The sequence below is a fragment of the Thalassophryne amazonica genome, chromosome 20 (assembly GCF_902500255.1).
Source record: "Thalassophryne amazonica chromosome 20, fThaAma1.1, whole genome shotgun sequence".
NCBI lineage: Eukaryota > Metazoa > Chordata > Actinopteri > Batrachoidiformes > Batrachoididae > Thalassophryne > Thalassophryne amazonica.
The window spans coordinates 52,769,469-52,782,359 of record NC_047122.1 but is presented as its reverse complement, the minus strand read 5'-3'; the positions used below and the strand labels follow the sequence as shown (position 1 = coordinate 52,782,359).

Genomic DNA, 12,891 nt, shown 5'->3' with positions numbered 1-12,891 from the left:
AACATTGTTTGCTATTTACTGTTTCTGTACTCTGGTGAAATAATTTCCTTCGGGATAAATAAAGTTGATCTTATCTTATCTTGGGATAAGTTTTTATTGTTTTAACTGTAGGCTGTAATAATCAAAATTAATATAAACAATTATAGTAACATTTAGTTTAGATGTAATGATTTTTATCAGTTATTTCATTTTCTGAAATAACTGACAAAAAATACTGAACTTTTTCACAGTATTCCAAATTTTAAGAATGCACAGAAGTTACAGTAGTGTTCAGAATAATAGTAGTGCTATGTGACTAAAAAGATTAATCCAGGTTTTGAGTATTTCTTATTTTTACATGGGAAACAAGGTACCAGTAGATTCAGTAGATTCTCACAAATCCAACAAGACCAAGCATTCATGATATGCACAGTGCACACTCTTAAGGCTATGAAATTGGGCTATTAGTAAAAAAAAGTAGAAAAGTGGGTGTTCACAATAATAGTAGCATCTGCTGTTGACACTACAAACTCAAAACTATTATGTTCAAACTGCTTTTTTAGCAATCCTGTGAATCACTAAACTAGTATTTAGTTGTATAACCACAGTTTTTCATGATTTCTTCACATCTGCGAGGCATTCATTTTGTTGGTTTGGAACCAAGATTTTGCTCGTTTACTAGTGTGCTTGGGGTCATTGTCTTGTTGAAACACCCATTTCATGGGGATGTCCTCTTCAGCATAAGGCAACATGACCTCTTCAAGTATTCTGACATATCCAAACTGATCCATGATACCTGGTATGCGATATATAGGCCCAACACCATAGTAGGAGAAACATGCCCATATCATGATGCTTGCACCACCATACTTCACTGTCTTCACTGTGAACTGTGGCTTGAATTCAGAGTTTGGGGGTCATCTCACAAACTGTCTGCAGCCCTTGCCCCCAAAAAGAACAGTTTTACTCTCATCAGTCCACAAAATATTCCTCCATTTCTCTTTAGGCCAGTTGATGTGTTCTTTGGCAAATTGTAACCTCTTCTGCACGTCTTTTATTTAACAGAAGGACTTTGCGGGGGATTCTTGCAAATAAATTAGCTTCACACAGGCTTCTTCTAACTGTCACAACACTTACAGGTAACTCTAGACTGTCTTTGATCATCCTGGAGCTGATCAATGGGTGAGCCTTTGCCATTCTGGTTATTCTTCTATCCATTTTGATGGTTGTTTTCTGTTTTCTTCCACACATCTCTGTTTTTTTTTTTTTGTCCATTTTAAAGCATTGGAGATCATTGTAGATGAACAGCCTATAATTTTTTGCACCTGCGTATAGGTTTTCCCCTCTCCAATCAACTTTTTAATCAAACTACGCTGTTCTTATGAACAATGTCTTGAACGTCCCATTTTCCTCAGGCTTTCAAAGATTAAAGCATGTTCAACAGGTGCTGGCTTCATCCTTACATAGGGGACACCTGATTCACACCTGTTTGTTCCACAAAATTGACAAACTCACTGACTGAATGCCACACTACTATTATTGTGAACACCCCCTTTTCTGCTTTTTTTTACTAATAGCCCAATTTCATAGCCTTAAGAGTGTGCATATCATGAATGCTTGGTCTTGTTGGATTTGTGAGTATCTACTGAATCTACTGGTACCTTGTTTCCCACGTAACAATAAGAAATATACTCAAAACCTGGATTAATCTTTTTAGTCACATAGCACTACTATTATTCTGAACACTACTGTACATCGTGTACACTTTCTACAGGAACAACCCTAGAAGCCTCTAACTCTTTCTGGGTTGTTGTGGGTAACTTGCTTGCTTCCTTCACTAGCCTCCTTGTTGCACGGACAGTCAGTTTTTGAGAACTGCCTCTTCCAGATAGATTTACCGTACAGTCCCATGCTGTTTGTTTTCTTATTGATGAAAATGAAATCCAAGACATATTCAGTGAACTGGAAATGTTCATGTATTCATCCGTTGACTTGTCTATAGCAAGCTGGCTGTAAAAGTAATGATTTGTGTTTGGTGTACAGACGCAAAAATACAAAAAGGTGTAAGGATGTCCAAATACTTACGGACCTGACTGTAAATATTACACATGTAGTTTATTCCCTCATTCTTTAGAGATGTTCAGTGGGTGTGGGATCTTTCAACCTACAAACAACAAAAAAGCCACATCTGCCCGTATAAGAAGTGTTGTATAACTCTACTCCAACACCCCCGCCTCTTTATCCCCCGGTTCACGTCATTTCTTCTTGTTCTCTTGCAGACAGCAATTTCATTCTGGCCAACGCTCAGGTGTCAAAGGGCTTTCCCATTGTCTACTGCTCCGATGGCTTCTGTGAGCTCACGGGCTTCTCCCGGGCCGAGGTCATGCAGAAGAGCTGTGCCTGTAAATTCCTCTACGGGCCCGAGACGAGTGAAAGTATCATCCTCAGAATTGACAATGCCCTTGAAGAGCGCAAAGAGTTTAAGGATGAGATTATGTTCTGCAAAAAGACAGGTGAGCTTCATAAAGACTGTCCTTTTGCTGTCTTAAATTATGCCTCTATCATATGAGCCATAACTTGTTGTAACCTGCACAGGGTGACTGATTACAATATGGGACTTCGTAAATGGATGATACATAATTCTCTATTGCTCTTTCTGAAGGGGCTACACTTCCATTACCACGGATAACTGTGGATAGATGGGGCAATGGGTGAATGGATGGATGCATATGCTTTTTTATTAGCTCATTTTCATTAAAAGGTGATTAATCAAAGCCACCAGTCAGAAATGTCCCACAGTTATTATTTAACACTGAGGCACATTAAACTTTCATAACTGTCTGTTTAGCAACTCTTTAACACTGTCTACTTTAATTACACTGGAGCCCAACAGCTAACCGAGCTGTAGTTCAGTTTGTGCCAAATAGATACACAGCGCTGACTGGGAGGTGGTGACGTCCTCTTGCACTCTTGTAGCGGGGATCACTTATTTGTTTTCTTACTTTTGTACTTTGAAGTTAATTTGCATAAACATAAATTCAACTGTTGTCTTCTAAGTACGAGGTCTGTGAGAAAAGAAACGGACCTTTTTATTTTTTTCAAAAACTATATGGATTTGAATCACATGCGATTACGTCAGACAAGCTTGAACCCTCGTGCGCATGCGTGAGTTTTTTCACGCCTGTCGGTTGCGTCATTCACCTGTGGGCAGGCTTTGAGTGAGCACTGGTCCACCCCTCCCGTCAGAATTCCTTTGTCTGACTACTTGCTGAGAGACTGGAGCTTTGCTTTATCAAAATTTTTTCAGAAACTGTGAGGCAGATCCAAGTGGACACCATTCGAGAAATTCAGACGGTTTTCGGTGAAAATTTTAAGGGCTGATGAGAGATTATGGAGTGTTACTGTCGCTTTAAGGACTGCCCACGGAGCCAGATGGCGCGCTGCGCCCGAGCTGCCGTCGTCAGCCTGTTTCGAGCTGAAAACATCCAAATTTAAGTCTCTGTTGACCCAGGACATCGTGAGAGAACAGAGAAGTTTCAGAAGAGGTCAGGATCAGCAGTTTATCTGGACATTCCACTGTTAAAGGAGATTTTGTAATGAAAGACGTGTGGACGGATTCGCGCGTCGGGACGCAGCCGCTCATCGCGCGGCGCCACATGAAAACGCCTCCGTGTTGATAACCATTCGTAAGATTTAGGCGGCTTTCGATGGCTTTCGTCGAGTGAGTATCCGAGAAATTGTTTAGCAGCTGGGCATGTTCAAACTTGTCCTGTAAGGCTTCCAATGGAGGTGTTTTGCTGTGGCGCCGCGCCATGAGCGGCTGGGTGCCGACGCGCGAATCCGTCCGCACGTCTTTCATTACAAAATCTCCTTTAACAGTGGAATGTCCGGATAAACTGCTGATCCCGACCTCTTCTGAAACTTCTCTGTTCTCTCACGACGTCCTGGGTCAACAGAGGCTTAAATTTGCAAGTTTTCAGCTCGAAACAGGCTGACGACGGCGACTCGGGGCGCGGCGCGCCGTGCCGTCTGGCTCCGTGGGCAGTCCTTAAAGCGACAGTAACACTCCATAATCTCTCATCAGCCCTTAAAATTTTCACAGAAAACCGTCTGAATTTCTCGAATGGTGTCCACTCGGATCTGCCTCACAGATTCTGAAAAAATTTTGATAAAGCAAAGCGCCAGTCTCTCAGCAAGTAGTCAGACAAAGGAATTCCGACGGGAGGGGTGGACCAGTGCTCACTCAAAGCCTGCCCACAGGTGAATGACGCAACCGACAGGCGTGAAAAAACTCACGCATGCGCACGAGGGTTCAAGCTTGTCTGATGTAATCGCACGTGATTCAAATCCATATAGTTTTTGAAAAAAATAAAAAGGTCCATTTCTTTTCTCACAGACCTCGTATAACCATACTATATAGGCAGAATAAGAAGTGCCAGTGTTAATAGTCTAGGGATAGACCGATAATCAGCTTGGCCGACAATTGGCTGATTATCGGCCAGGCCAATTATAGGCATCGGCCGATTATCGGGCAAGCTGATTATACCCAGTCGATTATCGGTCTATACCTACAAAGCACCCAGAGGGATTATCGGGCGATGCCGATTATCGGCCCAACTGATTTTCATCTATCCCTACAGAGCACACAGAGGGATTATCTGCCAATGTAGATTATTGGCACAGCCGATTGTTGGTCTATACCTAGTGGATTTTATTGAGTGCGGAAAGTTCCTTGTTCAAGGCCACCCCTGCCCATTCTCCAAGTAATGTGGAGTTGTGTCAGGAATGGCATCCAGTGTAAAGTGTCTGCCAAATCAACTTGCAGGTCCATCTCAGATTGGCTGTGGTGACCCCAAGTGAAAGAAGGGAGAAGCTGAAGAGACTTACTATTGACATTTATCCACTAGTGATGGTGATGTCACTGATTTTTAAAAAGTCATTGATGCCAAGTGATAGACATGGCAGGTGCCAGAAACAAACCATTATCTCCTACTCGTAATTTCAAGAGGAGGCTGATGTGGACAATTATTTTCATTTGGCTCATATTTGTTGGCTGTTGGATGAGATATGAACGTCGTGCTGAGTCTCAAAAAAAATAAACTTGTGCTTACAGTGTGTTAACATAAGCTATCAATTAGAGAATAAATATGGTGTTTTTGTTATGGAAGTCCTACTGCACACCTGTATTTATAAAAAGACTGCAGAGATTTATGGCATTTACAGCATCATCACTGGAACAGCTAATCCAGCTTGATAAAATAAGTAAGTAAAATTCTTACAGTGTATTCCTTCTATCTGTCAATCTTAATTTTGCTGTAAAAATAATTTGTAAGATACAAGTTTCTTGAAGCTCTAATGGAAATTTTGGCCAGAAAGTGGAAAAAATACTATGGTAACATCCAAACATTATTGAACTGATCTTGGCATAAATTTCCATGTACATTCACAAAATAACTATTGTTTATCCAGACAGCTTTGGGAAGAATCAATCGTACATCGCCCGACAGGAGTCCTGCCGGGAAAGCAGATCTGCACATCTTGGCTTATTACCATGTATAAAGCAGAGATTTCAAATATACATGTGAAACAGGCTTTAACATATAGAGTCAGACACACATTTGCAACCACAGGTGGTGATCTAACTTGGTGAATTTGTGTCTGAACAGCACATTGTATGAGCGCATGCTAGGGCTGTTCATGTTATATAGTGAAAAAATAAAAGTTGTGAAAGACTTTGAGTCACATGTTGATTTTGTTCCATTTGGGGTTTTATAGGTGCAGACCAAATTTGAACTCAATCAGATAAGATTTAGAGGTCCCCCAGAGTGACACATTTTCCTCTCTTTCCGCTGGCAAGGCACCGTCTGTTGTGTTGTTGGGGGGCTTGGCTGGATATTTTTGTGGTGTTTTCTTCTCTTTGCTCTCCAGGTGGTATGCAAACTGGTTTTTGTCTGTGGAGAAGGTGCTGGCAGAAGAGTCCTTCACCCTCATCAGCATTATTAGCTGCACCTGTGGAGGATGTTCACGTGCAGGCCTACTGACTCACAGCACCTATGGATGATGCTCACGTGCAAACTTAAAGACTTTCAGCTGAAGCAGATAATGAGATGGCGTTCTGCATTTAAGCCATGAGTGATTCAAGCAGAATTGCCGGGAACTCGACCTTGTGACGTTCGTTTGTGAGACGCTGAGGACCGCGCCAGGGTTTGACACATCGTGCCTGTGAAGGAGGACGGGTGAGGGACACATGCTGTCAGCACACATCAGAGGTGATTATTGTCTGAATGCTCGTTAATAGTAATTTGGCATTTTGTTACACAGTATATTTGAACATTGATGAGAATTGTGCAGTTTGCTTCTCACTGCCGTGGCGTACGGACTGATGATCCTCCACCTGTTGTGAGAAGCTGCTCATTTACATAAAGCTTAAATTCAGACCTGAATGTGTTGCTGATAGTGTGTGCCTCTGAAGGATGTTTGCTGTAGCTCTGTTGACTTACCTCACCTTTTCTATCCTTCACAGAGTCAGTTTGTCGTGTCCACCTGGGGGGAGTTTGGCGGTGAATCTGAGTCCAGAAGCGCCGGGCTTCGATCCCTTTGGGTGCTGGAGAGTGCGCCGTCCTTCACTCCACCAGACAAACCAAATATTTATGTTGTACACCAAGTATTGCACAGGAGGGGAAATAAAATTGTTTTGTTTTTGGAACCGTTTTCTGGTTATTTAGCGCTGGGTTCGGTCAGACGTTGGTCCGCTCCTCAACCTGCGTCTGCACATAACACTGTCACCTTAACGGGAGAAGACTCTGATGCCATTATTTATTTTTTTACAGGTACATGTGATGGCTTCTAATCGCAAAAAGTGGTGGTTGATTGGTCACCCAGAGGAGAACATTACTGGAATTACTGGATTACTACATTGCTTGTTTGGGGAAAATTGTTGTTTTGTGGGGGACCCCTAAACAATGTCAGATTACAATAAAATTTGGCACAGATCTTTTATTTTATTAGTGGAACAAGAACAACATGTGGCCCAAAAGATTTTGTAACATTTGAATGAATGGTCATTGCAGATGGCCACCGCAGTGTGTCTGGTCTGCTTGAAGTTTCTTCCTATAATCAAAAAAAATGGAGAGGAAGTATTTTCCTTGACACTGTGCTTGTCCATAGGTTGAGTAAGGTCTCGACCTTGCTCGTGTATATTGTGTTGAGGTGACTTATGTTGTGATTTTGTGAATTGAAGCTGAATGGAAATGGTGGCGTAATGAAGAAGAGAAATTGTTGGGGGTTCATTTCTTATCAAAAAGGAGATTATACATCCATCCATCCATCCATTTTCTTCCGCTTTATCCAGAGTCGGGTTGCGGGGGCAGCAGCTCAAGCAAAGCCGCCCAGACCTCCCGATCCACACACACCTCCCCCAGCTCCTCCGGGGGAACCCCAAGGCGTTCCCAAGCCAGCCGAGAGATGTAATCCTTCCAGCGTGTCCTGGGTCTTCCCCGGGGCCTCCTCCCAATGGGACGTGCCTGGAACACCTCTCCAGCGAGGCGTCCAGGGGGCATCCGGAAAAGATGCCTGAGCCACCTCAACTGACTCCTTTCGACGTGGAGGAGCAGCGGCTCAACTCCGAGCTCCTCCTGAGTGACCGAGCTCCTCACCCTATCTCTAAGGGAGCGCCCAGCCACCCTGCGGAGGAAACTCATCTTGGCCGCTTGTACCCGCGATCTCGTTCTTTTGGTCATGAGCCAAATCTCATGACCATAGGTGAGGATCGGAACGTAGATCGATTGGTAAATCGAGAGCTTTATCCCCTACTCAGCTCTCTTCACCACGACGGTCCGATACAGCGACCGCATCACTGCAGACGCTGCACCGATCCGTCTATTGATCTCACACTCCATCCGTCCCTCACTCGTGAACAAGACCCCGAGATACTTAAACTCCTCCACTTGAGGCAAGGACACTCCACCGACCTGAAGAGGGCAAAGCACCTTTTTCCGGTCGAGAACCATGGCCTCGGATTTGGAGGTGCTGATTTTCATCCCGGACACCTCACACTCGGCTGCAAACCGCCCCAGTGCACGCTGAAGGTCCTGATTTGACGAAGCCAACAGAACCACATCATCCGCAAACAGCAGAGACGAGATTCTGTGGTTCCCAAACCAGACCCCCTCTACACCCTGGCTACACCTAGAAATTCTGTCCATAAAAATAATGAACAGAACCGGTGACAAAGGGCAGCCCTGGCGGAGGCCAACGAGCACTGGAAACAGGTTTGACTTACTACCGGCAATGTGAACCAAGCTCCTGCTGCGGTCGTACAGGGACCGGATAGCCCTTAGCAAAGGACCCCGGACCCCGTACTCCCGGAGCACTCCCCACAGGGTGCCCCGAGGGACACGGTCGAACGCCTTCTCCAGATCCACAAAACACATGTGGACTGGTTGGGCGAACTCCCATGAACCCTCGAGCACCCGATGGAGCGTGTAGAGCTGGTCCAGTGTGCTGCGACCAGGACGAAAACCACACTGCTCCTCCTGAATCTATAGGCTAAAGCTTATAGTTAGGGCTGGATCAGGTGACCCTGAACCATCCCTTAGTTATGCTGCTATAGACGTAGACTGCTGGGGGGTTCCCATGATGCACTGTTTCTTTCTCTTTTTGCTCTGTATGCACCACTCTGCATTTAATCATTAGTGATCAATCTCTGCTCCCCTCCACAGCATGTCTTTTTCCTGGTTCTCTCCCTCAGCCCCAACCAGTCCCAGCAGAAGACTGCCCCTCCCTGAGCCTGGTTCTGCTGGAGGTTTCTTCCTGTTAAAAGGGAGTTTTTCCTTCCCACTGTAGCCAAGTGCTTGCTCACAGGGGGTCATTTTGACCGTTGGGGTTTTACGTAATTATTGTATGGCCTTGCCTTACAATATAAAGCGCCTTGGGGCAACTGTTTGTTGTGATTTGGCGCTATATAAAAAAAATTGATTGATTGATTGATTGATTGACCATTGGTCGAATTCTCCTCTCCAGTACTCTGGAATAGACCTTACCGGGGAGGCTGAGGAGTGTGATCCCCCTATAGTTGGAACACACCCTCCGGTCCCCCTTCTTAAACAGAGGGACCACCACCCCGGTCTGCCAATCTAGAGGCACTGTCCCCGATCGCCACGCGATGTTGCAGAGGCGTGTCAGCCAAGACAGTCCCACAACATCCAGAGACTTAAGGTACTCAGGACAGATTTCATCCACCCCAGGAGCCTTGCCACCGAGGAGCTTTCTAACCACCTCGGTGACTTCTGCCTGGGTAATGTATAAGTCCGCCTCTGGGTCCCCAGTCTCTGCCTCCTCTTCGGAAGACGTGACGATGGGATTGAAAAGATCCTCGAAGTACTCCTTCCACCGCCCAACAACATCCCCAGTCAGGGTCAACACCTCCCCACCCGCACCGTAAACAGTGCCGGTGGAGAGCTGCTTCCGCCTCCTGAGGTGTCGGACGGTTTGCCAGAATCTCTTCGAGGCCGAGATTATACAGCATGGCCAAAAGTCTGATTGGGTTGTGACTTCTGAAAGCCTGATTTTGAGAAAAAAATCATCAAATTTACTGATTTATAATGTAAATTTACCCGGTGGCTCAGTGCTCGGCTTGACCACACCTGTTTATTAGAGACTTAGCACTTCTACATCACACTGTCTACTGTATTTTCTAAGCATCCACGCCCCCTTTTTGCCTTTTGTTACCTTTCAGTTCTCAGTTTCCTGTTTGTCTCTCTGTCTCGCATTCATTATCACACTTGCTCTTTCTCTTCCTCTGTCTTTTTGTTCCACCTCTACCCCCGCTTTCCATCTATCAAAGCAGAATCTTGAAAGTAACGTAGCTGATTGACTTGGTTTTCCTCCATCTGTCTGCCTGAAGAATAGAGAACCAGCATGTTCGCAATCAAGAATGCTATTTCCCTCGCTGTGTGCTTGATCACACCGCCTTGCCAAACACACATGCACACACTCAGACACACACAATAACAGAAAAAAACCCCATTATGATTGAGTCATCGCCGGGCAAGACATGACGGGAGGGAACTCCATGGGAATTCCCTCTTAATGATCAACACATTTCTTCCGTGACTACTGAAAAGAAACAGAGATCACAACTATGACTTCAAGACAAAATACAGGTTTATCATTCACTGTCACATAAAACAAAAGCATCAGGCAAAATGTCTGACAACTAAAGAAGAAAAAGTGGTTTATCAGACTAGGTTCATTATACTGCATATGACCTGCTTTGTAATATTCCGAAGACTAGAAATCCCGAGAGGCTGACATGCTCATTACACCCCAAAAAATGGAGAGATGACTTTGCTATTCTTGGATCTGTAACAGCAGTGGGGCAAAAGTGTGACATTTAGCAGCAGAGGAAAAGACATGGTGTACAAATGATAAAACAAACTCTTTACTAAAGACCTTTTACATCTCAGGTACAGGTTGTCAAGTTAATCTCTTTCACATTAGATTTGGGTTTTTATCAGCTTTGATCAGTCAGAACTGTGTGCTTGTGTACGTATTTGCCGTTTTGAAGCTTTAATCTGAATTTAAGTGCCAATCTTCCTGGATTTACCATTTTGGATGACCGAATACAAGAACGGGGGATTTGCTGTAATTGCCTGAACCGAGGCAACGCCAAATGCAGGGGTTCCCTGAATTATCTTCTCCCTAGCACACATAAACAGGTTGCTACTTTCTGACAACAGCTACTATTTTGTAATTGCTAATATGCCCAACCAAGGTATTAATAGTTTAAAAGCAGGTGTATATAATTTGCAGTCAGCTTTAAGACAATTCTAGATAGCACAACAACACTCATTAAAAAAAAAAAAAATTATCCAGTTAGCGGCCATGTTAGTGTGCTAGCTAGCATGGATAGTTGAAGTAAATGACATATGCGTATGTGTTTTGCTAATACAACATGCATTCAGGGATAACGTAAGCTGTTATTTACTTTTTAAAATAAAAATTAAATAGTTTATTTTAACATGACAAATTTGTATTTGGTTAAATGCACATTGATAATGCACAAGCTACTGCACTTAGCCTAAAGCCTGTTTTGTTTAGAAAGAGAGCAAATCAAATTTACATTCTTGACTCATGATTTGATGATATATAAAATAAATAGAATTCTTTTTTTTTTAAAGCTACAGCCTGTAGGAATTTAAACAGCCCAGTCTCAGGCTGTTTCTTTTGTGATGCTGTCACAAAATTTAAAGGGTGTTTATTAGCAGAAAGTGAATGTAGCACTCATAACCATTTGTTCATCAACATTCAAAACCAAATTTATGTATTTTCATAAGTTAACGATGACCCCGTTATGTCTAAAAAGGAGCGGTGATCACCATATTTGCAATGCGGCTGAAAGCAAAGGTATCAGTGGTCCTGCTCCTCCATGCATTCTTTACTGGGTGCTAATGGACGCTAACATGTTTGAGAACCTCCATTTTTGTGAAATGAAGGATTATAAAGTAAGTCCTTTCACTTCACGGTTGTTCCACTCCGAGTCTCTACAACTGTAGTGGTGTGTGTGTCATTCATAATGAGGACGGCACACACTACAGAGAGGAGGTGAGACTCTTCACTGATTGGTGCAACAACAACAGTCTGATCCTGATTGTGGAGAAAACCAAGGAGCTGGTATCGACTTCAGGAGAAGATGCTCCCCTCATGCACCCATTTACATCAAGGACTCTGCTGTGGAGATTGTGCAGTAATCAAAATTCCTGGGGGTTCATGTCTCCAACAACCTCACCTGGGCTCTGCACATATCCTCTCTGGTTAAAAAAACAACCAACACCTCCACTTTCTTCGCAGGTTAAAGAATGCCCATCTCAGTCTGGCTGTCCTCATCTGTTTCTATAGAGGAACAATAAAGAGTGTACTAACCACTAGCATCTCTCTGTGGCATGAAAGTATCAGCCTTGCCGACAGGAAGGCACTAGGAAGAGTCGTGAGGGCAGCAGAGAAGATTATTAGGGCCAGGCTGCCAACCATTGGTGAACTGGCAGAACAGCGCTGCTTGTCCAGGGCAAGAAGGATAATCAGGGACACTTCACATTCTTTTAACAATCTGTTTTCCCTCCTGCCGTTAGGTAGACATTACCATAGTCTGAGTTGCAACACACGCAAATTCAACTCTACATCACATAGAATGGGTAGGGATGGCCTTGAACCAGGAACCTTTTGCACTGGAAATAAGTGCACTAATCCCTTAGCCGCCACACCTAACCCATAAAGAGAAGTGAAACATAAAGAGAAACAATATCATGACTGATGATGGCAAAATGAAATCTGTAGCTTCACCACTAGGTGACTCTAAATCCTACACAGTGGAGCTTTAATTTGACAGGCTTACTGAATACACTGAAGAAATAGTTCTGCAAATGACAAGGAAACTGCCACTTCGTACACATTCACTTAACCAAGTAGCCTTCATGGTCACCGTGCAACCATTTTGTTTTTGTATAAATTACTTTGAGAAAACTCAAATGGTTTTGTTTTATGTTGTCATATGTGTGTGCAGTATGAAGATGTATACACTGTACTTCTTCATTTAACAGTCAGGCGCTTGACATTTTCTGAACCAATCTCACAAAGCTGACTAAATCATAAGCACAAACAAACACATAGTGGAGCAGATGGACTTGCATTGCGACCCGATCTTCCTCTGAAACACAATTTATATAGCAGGAGATGAGACTTCAGACATGGGTTAATTTTGCTGCCTGGGGAACAATGATTTGGTCTATTTAAAGGCTTTTCTTCTCCCGAGGGAGTTCCCTGTGTTGATAGGCTTACTAATAAGTCTGCAACTGCGAACTGTTTCTGTAATCATGTACATTTCCACACTTTCATTATAAATCCATTCAGAATATT

General features: G+C 43.6%; 1 protein-coding gene across 1 annotated transcript in view; it reads left to right on the top strand.

Moving 5' to 3' along the window:
* Nucleotides 1–12,891, top strand: part of kcnh8 (potassium voltage-gated channel, subfamily H (eag-related), member 8) — a 120,581-nt gene that overhangs the window by 27,154 nt on the left and 80,536 nt on the right. The window contains exon 2 of the mRNA XM_034161081.1: nucleotides 2,259–2,492. Within this exon, the coding sequence (XP_034016972.1) occupies nucleotides 2,259–2,492 (234 nt within the window). The remainder of the gene's footprint in view (nucleotides 1–2,258; nucleotides 2,493–12,891) is intronic.